At 38.2% G+C, this 23583-nt stretch overlaps 1 protein-coding gene across 3 annotated transcripts; it reads right to left on the reverse strand.

The window, feature by feature from the left end:
• Positions 1–11619: 11619 nt before the first annotated feature.
• CCDC14 (coiled-coil domain containing 14) lies at positions 11620–23286 on the reverse strand. 3 transcript variants are annotated; one of them, XM_026852961.1, is made up of 13 exons: positions 23215–23286; positions 22495–22550; positions 21740–21815; positions 21022–21094; positions 20786–20926; positions 19476–19715; positions 19294–19388; positions 17760–18318; positions 17098–17239; positions 16449–16528; positions 15755–15973; positions 15542–15674; positions 11620–14165 (listed from the first exon to the last, which is right to left on the reverse strand). In XM_026852961.1, exons 1-13 carry the CDS (start codon positions 23245–23247, stop codon positions 13193–13195), a joined length of 2820 nt encoding a protein of 939 aa, XP_026708762.1. In that variant the 5' UTR covers positions 23248–23286; the 3' UTR covers positions 11620–13192. The 3 variants fall into 3 exon arrangements, with proteins under 3 accessions (XP_026708762.1, XP_026708763.1, XP_026708761.1); XM_026852962.1 differs by having other exon boundaries at positions 15755–15970; positions 22495–22553; positions 23215–23256; XM_026852960.1 differs by having other exon boundaries at positions 22495–22553; positions 23215–23256.
• Between the last annotated feature and the right edge of the window lie 297 nt (positions 23287–23583).

Raw genomic sequence — 23583 nt, forward strand, 5'->3', positions numbered from 1 at the left:
TCTGCTTTTAATGTGGCTGTGCATGTGTGCAGTCTAGAGATAAGGTAATTAAGGAGGGACAGAAAAAATGTGAAATTGTGTATGGTACCGAAGCAAGCGTGTCAAGCTGTCCCATTGTCTTGCCTGCCAGTACAGGACTACAAAAGATCAACTGAAACTTCAAGGCAACATATTTACAACTGAACAAAATACCACTCATTATCACAGAATATAAATAGCTTCTAAAGTGCTCTGTCTCATATAATTGAAACCAAAAGGCTAAAAGAATTAAAAAACCAATTAGATACCTGTTTGGGTATTAAGAATTTCTCTAGTTTTGTGACAGATTATAGGAGTGCATACAGAATATAATCTCATGATTCAGGAGTTATCACTAGTTGCATAGGAGCACTATAGACAGACTGCAAGTTCTCTAAGAGACAGGAAACATAGATGCTGTGATGCAGAGTCAAACTTAACTTTAATAAATATTTAGACAAAGAAAACAGAAAAATAATGAAATCTTAACATTTATGGTACATTGGGAATGGTTGCAAAGTGACTAGAAGCAGATCTAAAAAGAAATAAAAGAAGGAAAATGTAGTTTTGGAAAATATAAATCAATAGATCTGAGAAAATAATCTTGTCAAGAGGTAAGTAGGAGCTTGGGAAACTCCACTATTGAAGAAAAAGCTGAACAGTGTAATGAACATCAATGTGGCACAGAAAAAATAAAAGGAGTAGTCTGGAGAAGTACTGAGGGTGCAGGTAGGACGTCAGTGCCAAGGAGGGCTGGTGCCCTGTACGCCTCGGGGCTGGCCATCACTTGAGCACTGTGTTCAGGTCTGGGCGCTTCAGTCCCCACTGCGGGGCTGGCATCAGGGGAAATTGTGTACGGGCTGGAACCTGACTCATGAGCAAAGGAAGTAAGTTATTCTACAGTTTGGGTAAACTATGCCTACTGGAGCAGTCAAACAGTCACTAACAATTAGTATTTGGTGTTAGATGATGACAGTCTAGGGCTTCCTGATGTCACTGGTTATCTCTCCACTTTCTGTCCCTCGCTTGAGGGCATTATTAACATCTGGCTTCTCTGTGCCTTGGAAGGTGATACCAGTAGTCCCCAAAATGACCTTTACACGAGAAATTATCCCATCTCCCAGCATCCCAGATATGCTTTGGATTGCAGGCACCCAAGGGCATTATATCTGCACTACCATTTTAATTAGATTTGATGTTTCCAAATTAAACAGCATACCTCATGCCTGCTAGAGCTAACTGGAATCCTTCGTAGGACCAGGCAGGCTTAAACAGAAAACAAAGGCAGTCTAGCAACAATTATTTGAAAATAAAATTACAGAGGAGAAGCCTAAAAGTAGCAGAATATAAATTGTGATGACACCTAACTGTGAAGTTGTCCCTCAGGTCTTTTAATGACTCAACCATCCTGGAAATGGGAAGTTGCCTGATCTAACCAGCCAGCCATCTGCTTCTGTTGATTGTGCAGAATGTTTTTTCCTCCTTTATCTACAAAATAAGTTTTCTCCCTATCTCATCTGATTCTCTCTCTTACTCTCTCTTAATTGTTTTTAGTCCCAACCTGACTTTCACTGCAATTCCCTGTCGCTGTAAATAAGTTGGGCTTGAGCCCTCTCCTTGAGCAATGAGGGAAGAGATGGTATTCCTAGATACGTATATCTAATAAGATAGGCAGGACTGTCTTACTAGATATGTATATCGAGTAAGATAGGCAGCCCTATCTCACCTTGGAAACTTTAGATCATTTATTCACGCTTAAATGCCTTTTCACGTGATCAGAATGATATCAGGAGAGCTACAAAGCTTCAAAAGCCATATAACATAGCAAGTTTTTTACTGTATGTATGTCTTACAAAACTTACAGTCTTCACTTTGCTTTGAGCTCTTCAGGAAAATTGCGTATCAAATGTAACGATGCAGGCAGCAGGACCAGCATTAGACCTCAGTGGTGCAGAAAAAAGACCTTTCCCAGGGCAGCTCCAGCTCTACATAGGAATTTCTCCTGAGAGACCAGGACCATCACAGTCACCAACCTTCGCATTCTCCAGATGTCTAGGGCATATTTTAAGCTTGTCTTTCACCAAAACATACATTAGTTCAAAAGAAAATAAATAGGATGAAAGCATAATTTTCTACAAGTCCGTTTGGTACATCTCAGGTAAAAAATTGTTGACAGAGTTCCACTGTCAGACAAACCATACACACGAGGAAAAAATGCTTATGAAAACTGGAGTTTAGCAAGTAACAACAATTCCTTGCTCAGCCTAATTAGAAACTCCAAGGAACTCCCAGCACAAGTAATATAAAGCTACCAGGAGCTGTTCCTGAATGCTAACTCCTGGGACCCTAGGGCTATATTGGCACTTGACAGTCAGAACAGAATGTGGTGGAGTGGAAGTGTTTTGATTTACACCAGTCTCAACAAATAAAGACAAATAAACTTGGTGCTCTAGGCTTAATTTTATTTATTATTTTGTAAGGATGGTCAAATGGTTAGCACAAAGATAAAGGTATAGGCTCCAGAAATTGGTTGTTGTAGTTAAAGCTTGATTAAGTTTTCTTGGCTTGTTTTACAGGTAAAAATTGTAACATTCTTTCAATTATTTTTTTTTCTGTATTCCCTAAGTCTTTGTTTAATCTCCAAAGTCTTTGCTTTGTTGAAGATATATACTGTAATGATAACTCTAGTGAAAAGCTGTATATATTCTTACATTATATATAAAGCCTCTTTAAAGGTATAGTAATATATTTCAATGGCTTAGTTTAGAAATGTATAAGAGGAAACTGTTCAGTTTGCTCTCACTGTTAAAATGTGTTTAGCTTTATATAGAGCTTATTTCTGTCATCAAGTTTAAGACATTGATTTGTGTTTGTCTTTACATAGCAACAGAATGAGTGGCCAGGAAAACAAAGCTTTCATCTTCTAAAACTCAGAATAAAAATCTCTATCTTATAGTAGTGATGCCACATTGTTGGGGTAATTTTTACAGTATTTCTTTAAAACTGGTTTTCTGTTACTAGACACAGGTTACAGCTAGTACATAACTGAAAATGGTAGGAAGGACCTTTTTTTTTTTAATTTCAAAAACATGCCTCAGTTTTATATCTTTTTGGATTGTGCGTAGCTTTGTCAGTCCTCGATCTGACTGGAAGCAGATTCAGAAAGGCTGTGCAAAGGCAGCCCTTTAATGTTACAATAAATGACTGATTTGAGTATATTTCTTACTAGCAAACTGATTCTTTTGTTCCAGAAGCAGCAGACACACAAACCTGCATTTATCACAAAGTCTCAAATCTTTGTCCATTTGTATTAACCTTTTCTGTATATAGGAAAGCTCTCTCCTGTAAGAAATGGATCAGGAGATGTCATCTTGGTACTGATCCCTTGGGAGAAATGATGATAAAAGAATAACACAGCAATTCTGAATTAACCAACACGTAAGTACACACATAATGGTTGCAGATTTCAGTGTGGTGATTATCACTAGTTGTGCTCTCTGTAGATAAAATATTTGCTGCCCTCAGCAAAGGAAGCTAAAGAATATGGAGTTAAATCTTTCTCCTTAACTGTTCTGGGATGACCCCTTAAGTCCTTTCGTGCCTGTGGAAAAAATAACTTTTCGTTAAAATGGATACCCCTCTAGTAGTAGTCCTAATAGTCTCAATGGAAACCTTCAGTAAGTATGTTGGGACTAAAGTATGGGAATATTGCAATTTATTATCAATTATAGATGGAGTAGAAAGAACAGAATAACTGCAAACTTAGTTAAAGCATCCCTTCAGCTATTAGTTTCTCTATTAAATAGTGTATGCTCTGAATAATCTAAGAAATACAGGTCCTGATCCTAAAATTGAGATGCAGAGTGCCTTCACAGGCTTGGAGCCCAGATGCTTACACTGATGTCAAGCACACAAACTTTTATGAGCATTCTTTGGGGAACTTGGCTTGAAGTAGAGTGTCCCTGGAAGTCAGAGCCGTGATTTATAATGAACTACCCACAGACATTCAGATGCCATTATGGTAAGAATTTGTTTCCTCCAGTGGGTAACCGAGGAAGACTCTTATCCCAGTAAAGGTTGCATTGCAAAGTAGATGGGAGCGGAACCATGTACAACATGATATTTGCAAGGAGAGAAGTACAGCAGGAAGGAAAGGGAGAGTCTTTAATATAGAAGTATAAAGCCACAAACATTAGACCGAGAAATGGACAACCACACCACAAAAGAAATGCATTCTTCTCAATGTTAATGGAATGATGTTTTCAGATTTGATCAACCATAAGTGCAATAATGCACAGAAGGAATGCATTAATTGTAGTCTTGATTTAATTGTCAATATTTGCAAGAGGTGGATGGGAACAACAAGACTAGTTAATGTCCTCTTAAACTGTCAGAATAATTCCTTTAAAATCCTGCAAAACCACAAACATGAAATCTTTAATGACTAGGCATACTACACAGCCAGACTGTCTAGAGCATAGGCTGAGAATGATCAACTTCAAGCCTTGTGACCCAAGTAATAAATCTTCTTGCAAGCCTGTAAAGTAATCTTCAAAAGAAGAAGGGGGTTTTTTGCTAATTTTTGGAGTCCTGACTGATTTTTCAAGAAACCCAGGCACTGTAAAATTACTTTCATTTCCAATCATCCCAGGTCTCTGTAAAATGAAAACTGGTCTTTCAGTACATTTAGGCTAGGTATGATCCTATTTAAAAGATGAAGAAGCTGCTGCTCAGTTACTTCAGCAGACGGGATCTAGCTGAAGAAGCCAAATGGAGGGAAATTTCTAGACTTTTAGAAGTGGTCTCTGGATTTTAGAAGCAAAATGTTTCTCATTGTGGCTTCTGTGGGATGAAATGACTGATGAAATAGTGTATTTGGAAGATGTGGCCAAATCCAAAGTAACCGCTTTCTGCAACATGCCTGCATGACAACAGCTTTTGTTGTAGCTGGGTAAAAACAGTTTTTTAGAAATGTCCAGAGCTGTTTACAAAGGAAGAAAATTAAATCAGTATCAGATAGTTTTTAGAAACAGTCCCTTTTGTACTGTCATGGGCACGAAATGTAGATGTCATGCAAGATCATACTTGAAGACTCTTAAGCAAGAAGGGGCTAGTACTGCAAGCACAGGACTATGTCCTATCACTTTTGGAACCTTTGGTGCAAGTTTCTAAGGCGGCTGATAGAATAGATTTAAAAAACATCTCAGTAATTTAAAGTATTAATGGTGAACATGTGTTGTAACTGCAGTTAATTAAACGCTGATAAAAGAATCTGCGTGTAAACAATTACACACTCCCTAGAATATTTCCTGAGTGGCACTAACAATAGCAGCTCTTCTGTACATGGCCTGAGACAGTCTGCATGAACAGTGTCTGAGGCTCCTCGGCGGGTTTGTGGTGATGATTCCTGCTCTTGTTTCCACAGCCAGCTGCTAGGAGAGAGGCTCTGCTGTAGTGAATGGGCTCTGAGCCTGGCTCTCAAAGCTGTGCTTTCTCCAGGGATGATCTTAACCCTTTTTTAAAGGATTAGGGCCGGGCTATGAGATGGCAGAGGCAACAGTGGAGTAAAGACAGTGGTGGCATGTGGGGGAGTGTTTAGCGTGTCTTCACCAAACGCAGTGAATGAACGGGGCTGGGCTGTGACTCCTCAGTCCAGACGCACGCAGCTTGTCATCGCGGTTGGCATTGCTGCCTACACCTGCAGAGGCAATGTGGGTATTGGTGACTCCTTGAGGAGGGGGTGTCTCAGAGGCTTCTTAACAGCACAGCAGTGGTTGCAGGACCCTGTTCAGGAACCTCCTGTGAGGAACTAGGAAGCTTGAACAGGCAAATGCCTGTATTTGCTCAGTATATGTTACACTGAGCAAATTGGATCGACAATGAATAATCTTTTAAAAATAAAAATAGTTAAGTGCTTTTGAAAGAACTCAGTTCAAAATCTGCTCTGAGCTTGCCATTCCCTAGTCAATGGCTGCTATGAAAGTAATCACTTAAACTCTAGCTTCATTACTTACAGGGAGGCTCCACCGCTCTCTTACAGAGGTTTAGGAGCTGGACTAGGTGGCAACATTCCTGTGTGTTTGGCGTTACAGAGGGAAGGTGAAAATTAGTAGCCCTTGAGTTTCAAGCTCTGGCCCAGGGGCCAGTGTGTGACATAAAAATGCCATGGTGGAGAATTCTTTGAACAGAAATGCAAATTTTGGTTGGAGACAATGCTAGTGCTGGAAAGAGCCCAACGTCGTGGTGAAGGGCTGCATGTCTGCAGATTGGGAGGGAAGGGGAATGAAGGTTGGGGGGAATGTATGGGAACATCTGCACAGAGTAATAATTCTGTGTTGTCTTGGGGGGCAGAGCAGAGTTCTTGGCCCTGCTTTGCTTGTGTTTTTTGGAAAGGGGGTGCTGGGGCAAGGGTGATGTTGGGATGATCTTAGTTCTGAGACTAACTATGAAAGAGATCTGGCATTCCCTAGGGGAATAAAGAGAACCTGAAACTGATGTTAAAGCTATTTATATTCTAGATTATGCCAAGAAAAATATTTTACACTTAGCTTAATATCATAATTGCAAGTCCAAAACCATCAGTGTTAGCTTCTAAATACAGAATAGAATCTGGGAGGAGACAGTAAGAAAATATATGTTTTGGCTGTATGATTGCAGCAGAGAAGTAGCCAGAATTCATCATGGGCTTGGACAAAACCAGTTTTAAAAGAAATAATACTTATAAGTAGTCTTTAGACATGCAAATGCTTGAAGGGCCTATAAACCACATAATATTAACTGTAGCACAGATGGCCACTACACTTTAACTAGTTTAAGCTGCTCTTTTTCCAGTCAGTAAAGCACCATTTTTACACTGTCTTTGGAGCAGTGTAAAAACTTAAGTAATGGATGTTTACGTAAGTGCAAAAATATTTTTCAGCATGTCATTGGTGGTGAACTTGCGATACTACTGTTGTCACTTCATGACTGGGGGTTGTTGTGTGGCTGTGCACTGGGACTTGTGTGTGCTCAAGACAAATATTTATGAGTACAACTGGCGAACCTATGGGATAATATTCTCTCCACTCTGTGTCCTCATAAACAGAATAAGTCTGCAAAAGCATTTGGTTTTCAGTTCAGCTTGGTGTTTGGTCTTCAACTAGCATGTGAAATCATTCATTGAAGATGCATTTAGGTATAACCACAGCATCTGTGTTCTGAATCTGTATCTGAAGTTCACAGCTGACACATCTCATTTACATATGATCTAATTCCTGAAAGAAGATCACCGGGTAACTGTGGCACTTGTCTAACATTGGAAGGGAAAGCAGTGCATGACCACAGGGACTAACTCACATCTGCACAAAGATAATCTGATGAATATTGCTCTCCTCACAGCTGCCCCATCATTTACTGGGAAGCCTTTGAAGACTCCTGGCAAGTGTAACAGGGGATGGCCAATAACTGAAGGTGTGGACTGCTTACAGAGAGGTACCTTTCCCTTGCTGACATTGCAGTAACAAATTAAAAGAACTGAATACACTTAAAAAGACTGTTAAAGATTGCAGAAACAGTCCATTTGCACAGATTAAGAGAAATCTGGAGCCTAAAAACTGAGAAAATTATTTTCTTCTCTGCCAAAAAGATTTCTCAGTTTATGCACTATATGTACCATATATGCACAAGTGTGCACCTTTAAAGAAAAAAAAAAAAAAAAAGCAAGCATAAACTATTCTTATACTGAAGAAAGACACAATCAAATATAACACTAATTGAAGGCAGAGGGAAAGGACAGGTTGTTCAGTTCAGGCCCCTGTCCAGTTACAGCTCCAATCATAAGGACAGTCATGGAAGTTACTGTTACTCTTGATTTCACCTTAAAGTGGATAGGCTAAAGTAAACTCGGCAATTAGACCTCATCTACTACTTTGTTGACTCCCCTGTACCTAAGGCTCTGCAGGCAAAATCCATGACTCACTCGTATAACTGAAGACTACTGAATATCCCTGAATCTGGCTGAAAGAAAATTGCCTCTAGGATTGGTTGTGCAAAGAAATTACTGAAGTAATTCCCTGAATTTTGGCGAAGATAGACACTAATATCTAACAGCATTTGCATTAATCTTGATCAAGAACCACTTGAGATGGCCTGCCTGAGCTTAGTCAGAAATGGGTCATTAACGAGGGTAGTCTGATCTACCTAGGATGGTTTAGAGCTAAATCTGTGTTTAGACTGAACTGTCTGTCATACCCATTTTAATACTCCAAAGTTGACTTGACAGTCAACTTCTTGTAGGTTCTGGTTCTGGGGTAGGTGTGCAGACCTGTCCTGGCTGGCCCATTCAGACTTGAATATTTCTCTGCCTTATTTGGGGAGATCACTGAAGTGACTTAATCTATGATTTATTTTCTTTTTTTTTTTTTTTTTCCCCACTTAATCTGTTTCTCTGATCTCACCAGTCAGATTCTAACCAGGGAATTATTTCCTTCCCTTCTAAGGAAAAAATTCACCCTTGTTAAGGATGCCTGTGTACGTCAATGTCTTAAGAAAGGTACTCGAGGTACCAGCAGCAATCATTGTTAGTTTGCAAAATGTAACATGAGCTATAAAACCTTCCTTCCATACAGAGCCGAATGATGTTGCCACTTGACCACAAGTGGTGTCCCAGGTAGCTTATATACACACACAGATGCAGCACTGGCTTCACTTCAGCAAATAAGGCATCTTTGTTCCTTATGAAGTCTTTGATCAACTTGGGTACAGTGATAAGGCCACCATCCTCTGTGTTTGCTGGGAGCTATCACCATTCTCCAGTTCTTTGAATAAGACAGTGGATTACAGACACTCAACATTCAAGAACTCAGAGCAGGGAATTATATGAGTTAAAGGCAGGTATCCTGGATTCTGGAGTATTGCCAAATCTTTTCCCTTTTCCATAAGGAAAGGAGTTCATAAAAGGGAAATGACTGTTAAGAGCTTGATGAAATGTGTTTTAAGGGTTCCTTTCCTTTCCACATCACTGGAAAGTGCAGATGTCAACTTCAAAGAATATGCTTTGTAAAAATGAAAACTCCTCTATCTTCTCTCTCTGGCTATAACAAAAATCTAGAGGAGGCTCCCTATCACTGAAGGTGCAACTGCTGAGCTGCTCCTTGTAAGTTAAGCCTTGGAACAGGAGAAATGTTTCACAGCAGCTGTTACTGAACATAGAACAACTATTTCATGTTGAATATATAAATTTCAAATATCCCTTATATATTTGGAGGCTTGATACAGTGATGGACAGAAGCTAAAACCAGCTTTGCTGGCCAAACTGGAAAGTTCTGCTGAATACTTGTTCGGCTGTATGATCAGCTACCCATGATGAAAACTCCTCAGCCCAACTAGTTGCGCTGTTCTCAACTTGGCATCATAAGGTTCAGTTGTAAATCTTTTTAAATACTGAAAATCTGCTATATTTTATAACTACTTACAGTACAGTGGAAGAAAATCTTAAGCTGTTTTTTTCCATGACCACAGTAAAACAGCAGGTGTGGAAGAACGGGCCTTCAGACATGGGGGAGATGGTTTCTTGAACTGTCTCTGGTATGTCACAGCTGTTCATGCTACTGTTAGCCTTGTTCATTCAAGCATCACCTCCTGGCTACAGAAACTGAGGCACCACAGCTGTTTGTCCTTTGTCCAATCCTTTAGATCTGAATGAGGTACATGCTTTTGTGAGACTACTTACCCAAATTTAAATACTTTTTTTCTCCTTCAAAACAACAGCAAAATTTTATGTACAACACAAAAATGACTTGCATAGATGACACTGCAGCCCAATTTATTACTGTATCTTTTATTTATTTATTAATTTAAATTTAATTAAAATTTATTTATTAATGTATCACCTCTCATCTTTAGCTATCCTAAAACATCCTTAATAAAGCTGGAACAGAAATGGAGCTTGAATTCTGTTGCAAATACACTTTGACTCCTCTACCTATCATGCCTGTCCCTCGTTTTAGGGATGTGTCCAAAACCAGAAGTCAGATGAAGATTGTATTGCTCTTATTGGAGTGGTTGGCATCAGCATTGGCTTTACACAGGTAATTCTGTCCTGCTTCCAAAGTTACAGTTTTTAGCAAGTGTGACTGGGGCTGGTGGGGAAAAAAAATTGTGGTGTTGGATTCTAGCCAGGTAGCTCAATCAGTTGAATCACGCTGAAAAGTTCTTAGAAGTAGGGTGGAGAGCAATGTATCTCAGCCCATGAAAGACTTGCTACGTACTTCAGAGACAAATTTGAGGGGTCAAAATGTGTGTTACAATGTGCAGATTGCAGATTCTAGGACTTCCTTTATTTTCTGTAGGTATTATTTACTATATACAATACATTAAAAGAATGAGTTTGTAAGAGATACAATTATTTGCCTTCTACCAAGTCTATCTGAACACTAGAGTTATGCTGACTTCAGTCTCAATGCTCTTGAGTTGAACCCTGGAAACCTTTCCCACCTTTTAAAGACTTACACATTTGATGTTGCTAGCTTTTGCTTCCACACCAGTGCACATTCATAATGCCCATAATATGGGAAATTTTAGATTTCCTTGAACGTTGCTATAGCTCCAGTTGACATGTCTGAGTACAAAACAAAGAACTGTATTAAAGAACTCCTTCGCCCTGTTTCTTCTTCTTAGCTTCATCTCCTTCTAAGAGAAGGATACACAGTACAAACCCAAAAAGCTTTTCCAGTAGTCATCTTGTGCTTTGATAGAACTAACTTTGTAAGGATGAGTAGGACACAAGTAAGATGGTGTAACACCTTCCCTCGCTGAGGTAAAGGTGAACATAAATGCTCTCAATGCAAGAACCACCTTCTTGGGCATCTTGACACCACAGCTGCTTTATGCAGAGTACAACTAGCTTTGGCCAGGACAAATAACCTTCTTTAAGTGGAGTAAGCTCTAGCTGCAAGAAGAAAACTGAATTAGTTTGTCTACTAAGGAATATTATTTCAAATCTTTTCTCAGTCTTCTCATGAGTTTTAAAGACTAGAATTTATTGTAGTTTGTCTTTAATTCATGACATAATCATCGTTTAAATCTTGCTTTGCTTCTATCCTGAGTGCTTGTAAATATTTAATTAAAACCTGCCCACTTTGATATTATCAACCTTATTTTGAATCTCAGCATGAGTAGTGTGGAGAGTAATAAGAAATCCAGGCCAAGCCTTAAAAGCATTCTAAGTCACTGAAGTCACTATTTAGTCTAACTTTCCTTTTTCGAAGCAGGAGTGCCAGTTGGCATCTTCTGTAGTATGTGTTGTCTTCATACCTTTTTATTGCTCAGTTACCAGTAACTAAAATAATCACAAAACTGCTCCTCAGCACAATGTATGGATAGTGCCCTAACTTTAAAATGTGTTCATTCAGCAACTAACCATAGAAAAAATAAAATTCTTCAAAGTGGTAGAACTTGAGACTTTTGTCCTACATGGAAACATAAAAGAAAAGATCATCACCAGGAAGCACAGTAATGTTTTCTAGGAAAAAAGAAATAAAAAAAAAAAGCAAAGCAGTACTGAAGAAAAAGCAGTCTTAAATTCAGGTCCTTCTGTTATCTTTCCTAAAAAACCATGAGTCATGAAAAGCAGTGTTCAAAGTACTTCTAAGGGTGTAAGAGGAACAGAATGGTAGCAATAACATCACCTTCCTACACCTGTCACTTAAAAACTTGCAAAACACATATTCTTGACACTAAGATCTGGAAAGCCCTGTCAAGAACAACAGATTGGAATCTTTCTTCCCTGCACTCCCATTCCTGTGAGAGCCAATTTGGGTGGCTCAGTCCAGACTCTGTATTTATGCCCAGTAGATGTTTGACACCTCAACAACTGGGGAATTTCCATGACTGCCTCACCCTGTATATTCTTGTGCTTGGCTTACTGTACTGGTTTGCCAGCTTTCACTGATGCCTAATTTGTCTCCTTTGTGTCAGCTGAAGCCTGTTGCTGCTTCTGTTTCTCAGCATCAGTCTGTTCTGTGTTTATTCACTGGTCTTATATTCTCTTTTAGATAAAATCAAACATTTGTAAAAGCTATGAACTAAAACAGAACTGTAGAAAAGAACATAAATTTGATGGTTCCTTTCTTGTCCTCATCTGGACTCTCCACTTAATTTCTTTCAAATACAATGCTCAAAATTGAAAATTGAGTTTTACCAGCAATGAGCAAAGAAGGATTACTCCATGTATTTTATAGGTTCTACCATACACTGCAAATCCCGTAGGATGGCTGCGTAGTTTTTTGGAACAGCATGATCCTGACTTAACAGTTGTAACTCTCAACATTCTTGCAGAGCTGCTCTGCAGCTAGCTCTTCTCTGGCCTCTACCTGTGGAACCTCTTGCCCATGTATTGTACCTTGCAATTGTTCTTTGGGGAAGAAAAAACATGAGTAAACAAGGAAGTTTAATTTAGCCTTCTGCACCTAAGTTCCTCTTCAAGAAAAACACAAAACAACCCAAAGAGACCTACCTAGTCAAGGCAGAACACTTTTTATGTTCAACGCAGCTCCACTTTCACCAGTTAAACTCCCACTTCTTGATTAAACCCCGTTTGGATTAAGCACAATGCACCTGAATAAGAAGTCCTGGTCACCTCTTTCTTTAACCTTGACACTACTGCTTCCACACCTTCATGGTGAACCAGAACAAGGAGATAAGTTCCTTGAAACACATGGTAACAACCAAGGAAAATAACTATGCATCCAAATTTATAACAGTCAAATTATAATGAAATAAAAATTTTCTTTATTACATCTGTAGACTTCAACGCATCTCTCTGCTGCTCTTACTACTTTGAAAAAGCACGCAAGTGTACTTTACCATTTAGTAGAAAAACTGCATTGCCAACAGCACACCAGTTTCTTAAACAGTTACCAAGTGCTGTTCTAAAAATTAATGTTGCCATTGAAGAGTATAAACCTAATTCATAATTAAAAAAGGCATTTATACCAGTTATTTCAAGTTGTACACATCAAGAGAAGCAGCGCCACAGCTTAACAAAGAACAAATCCCATCCATAATTTAAACAGCTAAGAACAAATAATTTCATACCAAAACCACACAAATATTTGTATCAGTACCATACTTACTAATACACTTCAGAAAACCCTAAATAATCCAAACAAGTGCACCCTGTTTTGTTTCCTCATACTTATTGTTTCATAATGCTATTTTGCAGAGTTTTTTGTAACTTAGCTATGTTGGCATCCAAGGCTGCTAAGCTATTCTTAAAGTCCTCTTCATCTCGAGAAGTAAATGTTGAGAAAGAGGATGCACTCCACTCAGACTTCCCTGATAGATCATCAAATGAAATGGGACTAAAATCAGCTATTTCACTGCCTTTTTTCTGAGAAATCTCTTTCGGAAATGGCATCACTACACGAGGATATGTACCAGGCTGAGCTTGGTCTGGTTTATCTATGAAGTCTTTTGCAGCTGCACTTGGAGTGCCTTTTGGACTCTTTTGGACTTTGTCTCCTGGCTTCACTTTATCCCCTGTAACTTCATATATTTTTTCCACAGTCTTTTTCACATTGTACCCAGCACTTAATTTATCCAGAATAGCTGGATCCTTTGATACCTGACATCCATTCTGCTGCAAAGAGTTTGAGAGCTCACAGTGGTAGTCAAGCATCTTACAAACTCCTCCTCTTTGGGGTAGCACACCAGAGGTTGGCTGCTGTTTTTTAGAGGCATTGCCAGTCAGTGGAATATAAACAGTCTCATCCAACTTGTTTTGGTCATCTAGTAAAGTGTCAGAATCACTAACTGTTTCTGCATCTTCCTTCAGTGAGGTTAGCAGTATTCTGGGAGCTGATGTTCCTTCTCCTGAGGATGTACTGTTTATTTTACTTCCTTCACCAGCAAACTTTTCATAGGCTATACTTTGTATTTCTAATTCTTCACTTTTATCTGAGAATTGAAGTTCTGTATCTGTCAAAATATGATCCATTTCTAATTTTTCAAGGTAAGTCATCACTGAGGTACCTCCAGGAAATGGATCAGATTGCATGTGCTTTTCATGGTCTTCCAAAAGAGACTTCGAGAGACCATTTTCAGGTTTGGGTCTAATGTTGTCTACTGTGAGGTCAGACAGAAGCTTGGCCATACTGCCCTGCAAGGTTCTGTTAAGATAAGATCAATTAATCAGATTTTAAAACAGCCACAACAAAGTAATTTTAAAAACTTTTACATAACACCAAAACATTAGATTTATCAGACTGCAGCAAAGTTACAATTCTCTCACTACATGTTGTCATAAAACAGTATAAATGTGAACCAGTTCCAAGTTTCTTGAATTTCTTTCTTCAGCTCAGTTCAATGTGCCTATAAAGTGACTAAAATAACAGCCCAATGAAGTTCTTGAGATTATTCCCGATTTACCTGCTTTGAGTACTAAAAAACTAAATAAATTGATGTCAAGAAACCATTTTAAAGCTTATAGAAAGTTATCAAAATCAGTGAGAATTCTTTCTGAATTATTCTTCCCATTGCATCTAAAGAAAATATATAGTAAAATAAATATTCTTCTCATTTTCTGCTTAGTACATCAAAAGAAATTAACACTTAAATGCTTACAATTAAATGTGGCATATACATATGTAGTAAAATATCACTATACTACCATCTGGTGGTCAGTACAGTATTCACAGAAGTGTGTAATACATCTAAACTACTGGAAAATCTGAAGCATTGATTAAAAATATTCTGACATTGCAATCACTATCCACTATAAACAAGACAGACAAGAGTTTAACTTCCTGTTCACATCATGTCCAAACACATTTTATGTACACACTACTTTGCATGTGCAAAAAGCTATTTAAGTCTCCCAGATGGCCACTATATTCATCATAAAATATACGATACTCAACCTATTTCATTAAAGACCACAATGAAATAAATTCCCAGTAACAGTTCTAAAAAACTGTGAATAACACCACCTTCATTCAGTGATCTGAGACTCCCACCTTTAACCATAATTAATAACTGAATATAATCTACTTTAAATGGGTGTACAATTAAAGAAAGGGCTGCTCATTCCCACAGGAAGAGCTTGCTGTGGGTTTTGAAGACAGATCTTCTCAAAACAGACCAATTTGTGAAGCAGGGTAAAGAAAGAAAGAAAAATAAAATCCCTTATTAATTCAGATTAAGAGTTCGTTTCCAAATTCCACAGATTCAAGGGAAGTATCAGTAGGTTTTCAGGTCCATGCACTCCACATGGAGATCCTTATCTGCAGGGCTGCTGTTAAGAGTTAAAACTCTGCACAAGTTACGGCAGATAGCAGTTTAACAACAGAACTTAATCATGAAGCACGACAACTGTTTTAACAAAATTACAGCACCATTGTAGCAAAAGTAACTACAAAGAGAAGTTTTAGCCTATGTGACCTCCTACCACCAAATTATTAAGATTACAATAATCCAAACTATGCAAAAAAAAAAAGAAAAAAAAAGGCAATGTCAAGAGGCAAAGAAATAGCTTAGCCAATTGTACCTGGTTAGTTCACGCAGTCTGTTAACTTCTGCATCACGCTGACGTAACGTTATGCTCAATATCTTATTTTCTTTCTCTGAAGCTTCCAGTTTAAACTGAAGACTCTTCACATTTGCTAATGCCTCTTCAACTTCTAAAATGCCAAGAAGAATTTAGCTATTTATTTAAGTTTTAAAACATTAAATGAAGAATAAACAAATTCAAAACACATACCGATCTTGAGCTTGGTGGAATGAATATCATAATGCTGTTTGTTTTCAAGCAATTCTTGTTCTTTATCTTGAATATCTTTTGCAAGATGTTTATTTTCTCCTTTCTGACTTTCTATTACTTTAAGTAGTTCTTCATTTTTAGCCTGCAGTGACTCAAGGCCTTTCAGTGATTCTTTCAAATGACTCTGGAGCATCATATTCAAAGACTGCAAAGAAACTACTACCAAAAGTAAAACATAAAAAATGTGTTTTGTGTGATAGATACAGTTTGAATTTCTAAATCAAACTAAGTTTTTAAATAATCCTGGTAATATGAACTTTGCTTACAGATAGAAGAGTGTTTTTTTGAGGCAGCAAGATAAAACTCAAACTTTCTTCTTAATTATCTAATATGTCATCTTCATTTTAAGAGGCACATAAAGAAAAAGAAAAAAAAAAAAAAAAAAAAAAAAAAAAAAAAAATCTGTTCAGCAGCTGAGCCCGAGTCTCACTATGTGGAGTCCAAACAGGCACAACAATCCATGCAAATGCAGCTGCATGATTAGACCCAAAGCTCTTAGTTTAACTGCCACTAAAGGGCACGATAAATACTGCTATTTTTAATTTATATATCTGTAGCTGTATATATCTGTATCTATTTAAACAAAGCTTTAACAAAAATGCCTAACAGGCATCATTCTCTATTAGTACTTTACTTTCATAGTTGCAGCTCTGTCCAGATGTCTTCTCGCTTCTTTCTCGTTCTCCAAGTTGCTGGTTTAATATTCTTAGTCTTCTAAATATGAATTGTAAAAAACCACAAATTCAGAAAGTTCAGAATATGTTCAAAAGCACTGCATTTTACATTAGATTGGTAAGAAGTTGCTACTGAGAATTAAATGTTACAGAAGTTTCAGAAACATAAAAAAGTTTTAATAATGCATTTTTCTTACATTCCTATATTTCAACACAAAATATCTTTCCCTCTGTTCTGAAGAGCTACCCAGTTATGTATATGAGAGCTCCCTCAAAATGACAGACATTTTTGCATTTGAGAATATTCTACAAAAAGCAGGCTAACTATCTTGATACTGCAGGTTTCAGAGAGAACAATATATTGATGCCACCTAGGCAAAGGCCCAATCATGATGCTAACTAAAACGTCAGTATTAACTGAAGTCTTGTTATGAGTTAATTATTTACACTATTTAGCCTTACCAACACACTAGTATATAAATACTGCACAGACAAGAATGAAAGGGCTGTACACCATAACAATGATAAAACATACAGTTTAAGACAGACCAGTTAAAGATGCTTTAGGTGCATCTGCAGTAAATAAAAAATCACTGACAAGTTACTAACCTACGCAGCTGGGCATTTTCACTTCTGAGAGGCTGTAAAGCCAGTGCTATTTCAGCTTGTATATTCGTACTTCCCACTACAGCTGGGAACAATGATATGCAGTCTTCTATTTCACTCATCAACCTTAACATTTCTGAATCATCTGCAAGAGATGAGGGAAAAAAAGACTGCATAAACATATAAACCTGTAATATGACAGTAATATTTTATATGCAATTAAGAATCTATAAAGTGATATAATAGTATCTGCTTTTTTTTCAAAAAAACCCCCTCAGCTTTATTTTAACTATATTTATTTAAATTTTTTAAACTTGACTATGAAATCTATGCTTTAGGTTCTTGAGAAATCATAACCCACCATCTCTCTGACCAGCCTTGGTGGGATTGTTGTTTCAATCTGTCTACACTGCTCTCTTTTTCTCAGAGGAAAACAAATGAGAACAATCTTTACCCTAGCTGTCATGATAACATTAAAATACTCCAAAAAATAATTTAATACTTATCCAGTGAAACATGAAGCTATTACAGTTGTAGGAAAACACTCTATGGTGTCACATATCATCTGAGACATACAACTTCTAGAAACTTAAGTGCTCACTCATTTAACACAGCTCTTGTTATTTGTATGTAATCACTCTACTGCAGGATGAAAATGTCCTCACCTTGATCTGTTATCAGTGCTCTGAGCTCTCCTAGAAGATATTTTACAGTCTTAACTTTATGGGCTGTTTCATCTGGACTTTCTTTTCTAGAATTTAGAACTTTCTTCACAAAACTTGTCTTACAGCTTGTATCTCTCACTGGGGCTATGTCAAGTACCTTCAATTCGTCTTCTTCACTGACCCTGTCCTCACTGTGTTCTTCAGAACTATCCCCCTCATTACTTGAAACATTATGATTTGCTGGAAAATGATGATGGCACTTCTGTTCAGTCCTGCCATTCATCATTTCATGTGATTGTAACAGGGCCAGGTGAGCTTGTATACATCTTATCAGATCTGCTTCTTTTATCTGTTGCTCATGGTTTGGGGTCATCTCTCTGCCAGATGATGGGATGAATGTAGGCAGTGCAGAGCTATTTGATGCACCTGATGCTACACTAGGAAGAGCAGTGGCAGACTGTATTTGCACAGCAGTAGTAGGCGCAGCAGAAACTACCGGGCACACCACAGGTGCTCCCAACTCTGGCACACATTCATTCCCCCTCTCTACAGGAACATCCTGCATAAAGAATATTCATATTAAACAAAACATTAACATGATTAAAAAAAAATAAAATTAAAAAACCCCCAACAACCCACCTTGATGTAGTCTTGATTACTCTTTGCAAATTATACAAGCAACTACAGCTCACTAATTGCATAATCTTCCAGTATATTAAGGAGTAATTAAAAGATCACCTTTATCTTAAATGTTATTGGCAACATTTTCAGTTGTTCTGTAAAGAAAAAAACCTCAGCAGTGTTTTGTTTTTTTTTTGCTTTATGAGCACTCATTTCTTGAATCAAACCAGAACAGGGAAGAACAAAAATAAAAAGACAACACTATTTCCTTTCAATATTTTAAGTAGATGAATTTCTTAAAAGTCAAGGACAGCACTAGCTATACCTGGACTGCCTGCAGATGGAAGTTAAGTCTACAGTCTTACAGTTTCAAGGTGCAAGCCCTTTACCACATTTCCCAAGGTGGCAGTTGGTACTCTCCATTAGTTCTATTCTATACCCTGAAATACACAAGTATTTTAAAATGTGGCTCTAATATAATACACAGTGTCTGAAGAAATTATCGACTTGATCACTGGCAGGGGAAAGCTACACGAGATATTTCTTTTATCAGGAGTTGGTTAATGATCCTTATACGCATTACTGTGAATGTAACAATTAACAGTAATGAACTATTTCCTGCACCTTCCATGTTTGCTGTCCATTACAAAATTCCCAATGTGGAAACAAGCAGCCAGTTGAAATGCCTTCCAATTTCATTTTTTGGCATGTATATAAAATGTATTTTAAATAGTAGTATTTACTCTCATTATTTATTCTGTTCATCACTGTAGGTTGAAATATGCTTTGTTTTTCTTTAGGGAAAACTATTACATAAACCCAAGAAAACCCACACACTTAAGCAAATGTATAAATAAATAGACAGTGCTAATTTAAAATGTTTAATAATAGTCAGGATCAAATTTTTACTTACTGACTGAGTAGATAAGGGATTAGCTGAATGCTGCAGGGACAGAGCTGCTATGGAGGTAGGTAATCGATAATTACAAGCTGTAACATTTTGACACCCTAAAAGAAAACACTTATAGATCAGGGCAATCTGGGGCAAAACTCATACAGCAAAATAGCAGGCTGTAAATTAATTGTTCCACTAACCGTGATCTGATGTAGGAAAAGAGGTTGCAGTAGGAATTTCATTACTGTTCTGTGGTGGTTGGCCAGTTATGAGAGACATCTGAGTTTGCACATGTTCGCACAGTTTCTGATGCATCACAGGAGAGTGTTGACTGCAAGGCACATGAATTGGTTGAACCATCTGATTCTGTGCTGAACTGAGAAGTTCTTTCTCACTAGAAGGTGTGGCAGACGAGGCAAGTTTTCTGTTTGATATTGGCACTACAGAGAAAGAACAAAAAACCCAGCTGAAGTTGTCTGTCCTCTCAATCTACACAAGCCCACTGTGTTGTCAGGCAGACAGACTCTGGCAGGTTTCTTTGAAAAAGAAAACCAAAAGAACCTACAGCCTAAAATTCTAGTCAGATTTTTACTCACAGCAAATTTAAGCCATTATTTTTCCTTCAGACAGAGAAACCTAGCCCAGCTGGACAGACAGCTGTCCCTGAAGGAAGCACAGAGATTTAATCCTACAGAAGGCCAGTTCTAAATGCAATTCTTAAAATCTCTGCTTAGCTGCTTCCTAAGCTTTTAAACCATTTGGAATAACCAATACCAAAGCACTCTCCAAACTTAATTTTCTTATGTTGGGTATAATTAAGATGCCATATTTTTTACAGTGCTGGAAAGATATCAGCTATGTGCCCACCTTCTAAAATTCACAGAAGAGACGTTCTGCTCCACACCTAGTCTACAGACTACCCGTCTACTGGATTAGAAATCACACAAAATAATGGGGTGGAGAGACAGAGAAACACTAATAAAAATACTTCAACTGAAAGCAACTCAGCCTACAGCACTCCATCTACCTTTCCATTCAAGTGTTCTGGCCACTAAACCATTTGAGTTCTTATGATTTATTGCAACACTTTCTTGCTTCAGAAACTGATCTTTGAGATCTCATCCTGGCTGCACATCTAACTCCAAGACAGTTTATAGCTGCGTATCCCAAACACAGACCAGGCATTGTAATGGTTCACTCTCCAAGAGAAATGGGGCATGGGTATTACCATTCTGCTCCATGTTTCGTATCAGCTAAACCTGACAATGTTGGTATTTGTAAATGCACTCAACCTTCTTGTACATGAAGCTCAAACATTTGTGAATTTTAGTAACTGTTTAATAAACATTTGCGCTTTCTGAAAGGCAATGAGTAATGTCTACATCCTTTTGTAGATCTAGCCCTGGATCAACCTGTAACAAATGACAACAATTATTTGAGGCCTTGTTATATCTCTGAGGAGTCTCTCAATGTTGTTTGAGAAAAAGCAAGCCCAAGAAAGTCTGCTTACCAATTTCTTTTCGGATGTGGGCATGAGTAGTGGTTTTTTTCAATCCTTTCTTCTTTGAAATATTTCCTTTGGTTAGCAAGGGCTTTGAATTAATTTTAACTGAAGTTGTTTTCCCAGGTTGTTTATGGATAGTATCCCTCCCTAGTATTAGTCAAAAGAAAAATTAGTCAACAAAACCAAATCAAAACAGTCTTACAAAGATTAAAAACATAATTTAAATTTTCAATAGATACAACCTGAAGCCTCATTTTGTAAAATATTCTTCAGTAAAGCTGCACAACGGTCAAGTCCATTATGAATAGCATCAACCTGGACAAAGAATACTGCAGTCAGAAAATGAGTATCACTGTTCTCTTTCAGCAAGCCAAGACACTGTTTTAGAAGTGACTGTTCCCCACTCTGTCACTTGAAGAACAACCACCGATATCCAGCAAAAACATGTCTTGTTCCATGCATTACTTTGCAATTATATGAAAGTTTGGAAACACACACATCTTGAAAAAAAAAAACTCAATTGTCTTCTCGCACATGTATCCATTGATGGATTTTGTTTTGGTAATTGCATATGTGTGGGTTTTATTCTTATTTCCCTTTCTGTTTAGGAGATAACTGACTCAGCACTACACAGAAAAAAGCACTGCAGCACTGATTCCACTTTTTTTTTTTTGAACAAAATCTACTTCTGCCAGGGCCAGCTCTAGTCCAGAAACAGCCTATCTGTGTTCGTAGAATATATCATCAATAAGATTTGTCAGAACCAAATTCACTGCACACAGTCAGCTTGCATGTACCAGCAAAATGCAGTAGACACTCTTGCTAGTTTTGCAGGAGCTATTTCTAGTCCAGATGCAGTATTACCTAAATTAAACTGGCTTTCTTCCATCATTCAAAGTATTCCAGTTTTCCTTCTCTTTTGATAACAGAGATGACTGTATGAAAAAGTTATTTGATTACCTGATCGTCAGAGTCAGTGGAATAAAGAGAGTATCCAGACTCCACATCAGAATGGCATCCTTTTCTTAAGCCAAACCTGAAAGTCAAATTCACTGTTTATACTAGCTCCTTAATATGCAGCAAAGTATAAAATTCCATTTTATTCAATAATAGAAAATAATTAATTTTATCAAGAAACAAACTACCCTTCTCTGCTGAAAACTGCACTGCTGCAACAAACATGTTTAGCAGATATTAACAGATTATGTCAAAGAATTCAGTCTTTACTCAACAGTCTTATGTACGGCTAGTAACTACAAATCCAACCTTCTATAAATAAAATTTCATTTTCTTTACAGAATGGGTTGTTAAGCATTGGAATGGGCTGCCGAGGGAGGTGGTGGAGTCCCCATCCCTGGAAGGGTTTAAGAGTAGGGTCAACATAGCACTGAGGGATATGGCGGAGTTGAGAACTGTTAATGTTGGGTTGATGGTTGGACTGGATGATCTTCAAGGTCTTTTCCAACCTAGACAATTCTGTGATTCTGTGAAAACATGTAGAGTCAATCCTGTATTTTCTACAGGCAAAATTTCTATGGAGTTTGTGTCTGTATACTCATGAGTTGCTTAGAATCTGGCTGCATTGCCTTTCAGCTAAAAACGTTTTCTGATATATACAAAGAATTCTGGGCTACTTGTGAGTATGACAAGTATAAGGTTCCCAAATGCTCACGTGTACACTCACTCTTAGATAGTATGAATGATTAAGGTCTTACTGTTTTCTTCCATTTGTTAATTTAGATGCTCCTGTTAGCCTTCCAGAAGACAGTGCCTGCTGATTACAGAAATATACTTTGATCTTCATGAAGTACTTTCACAACATAATTAAACATTACCATTGCCCACTAATTCCAAGAACTGCTGAGACAGATCAGGTAAAGGTAATTTACAGCTCTCAGAACAGGAGGGGGCTCACCGCTACCATTAGGATCTAGTACTTTAAATTTCACAAAAGGTGCCTGTACAGCATGAGGCTTCATTAATTTCTGCAGCATTCTACAGATACAGTAAATCACTTAATGACATGGCCAAGGGCTGACATAGAAACATACGTTCCAGACTGAAAGCAAGCTCTATAAATACACACCTGAACTGGCGATTTTAAGAATAAACTACAGTCGCTGCTCAAACTACAGATACACCAAGAAGGAAGAGCCCTGAAGGGAAAGCTCGCTGCGGTGCCCCTTACCGACACACTTAAACCCGCTGAGCCCTGAGGAAGCGCTGCTGGGCGCAGCCCAGGAAAGCAAAGGCGCCCAGTGCCGGAAGGCCCGACCCCATCGGGAGTCGCTACGCCGATCGCCCAGCTCCGTACTCGGCGGGGACACCCCGTCAGCCCTCCCCGCGCAAATCAGGGCTCTATCGAGGCGCCTAAGGAGAGGGCTGAGACCCGACTGCAGACAAAGAGGCTCCCGCCGCCCCCCGCCCGCACGCACCTTGCCGGACCGCGCAGCCCCCGGCCTCGCCATGGCCCCACACCCGGCCGACGAGGGGGCGGGGCCACCCGCCGTCCCGCTCTGCCCCGATAGAGAATTAAAATTCGTATGAAGTCACACGTGATAAAACTACAAGAGTTCGTGGCTTTGTGGTCTGGGCATAGAGTTAGCTATCAGAAGAGCTTGATATATTTTCTGACTGACATTGGCTTTCTTCATTGAAACAGTGTGGGGGAATCACTGAATATCTCTGGACCTGTCTGGTTGTTATGGTAAAACTGTGATTAAAAAAGGATTATTCTTTGTCTTGCATACTGAAATGCTTCAATGTCATGTGCTGCATTCATACATAATATTATATTGTTATTC

Source organism: Athene cunicularia, assembly GCF_003259725.1.
Source record: "Athene cunicularia isolate RWA chromosome 7 unlocalized genomic scaffold, athCun1 chr7_part1, whole genome shotgun sequence".
Classification (NCBI taxonomy): Eukaryota; Metazoa; Chordata; class Aves; order Strigiformes; family Strigidae; genus Athene; species Athene cunicularia.

Bases quoted from the DNA above. Each gene is read 5' to 3' on its own strand.
- CCDC14 (XM_026852960.1), bottom strand. From the start codon at position 23,247: ATGGCGAGGCCGGGGGCTGCGCGGTCCGGCAAG. The intron at 21,095-21,739 runs GTAATCAAATAA...TTCTTTGTCCAG, and splicing joins CCACTGACTCTGACGATCAG to GTTGATGCTATTCATAATGG. The intron at 19,716-20,785 runs GTAAGCAGACTT...CTTTCTCTGTAG, and splicing joins CCACATCCGAAAAGAAATTG to TGCCAATATCAAACAGAAAA.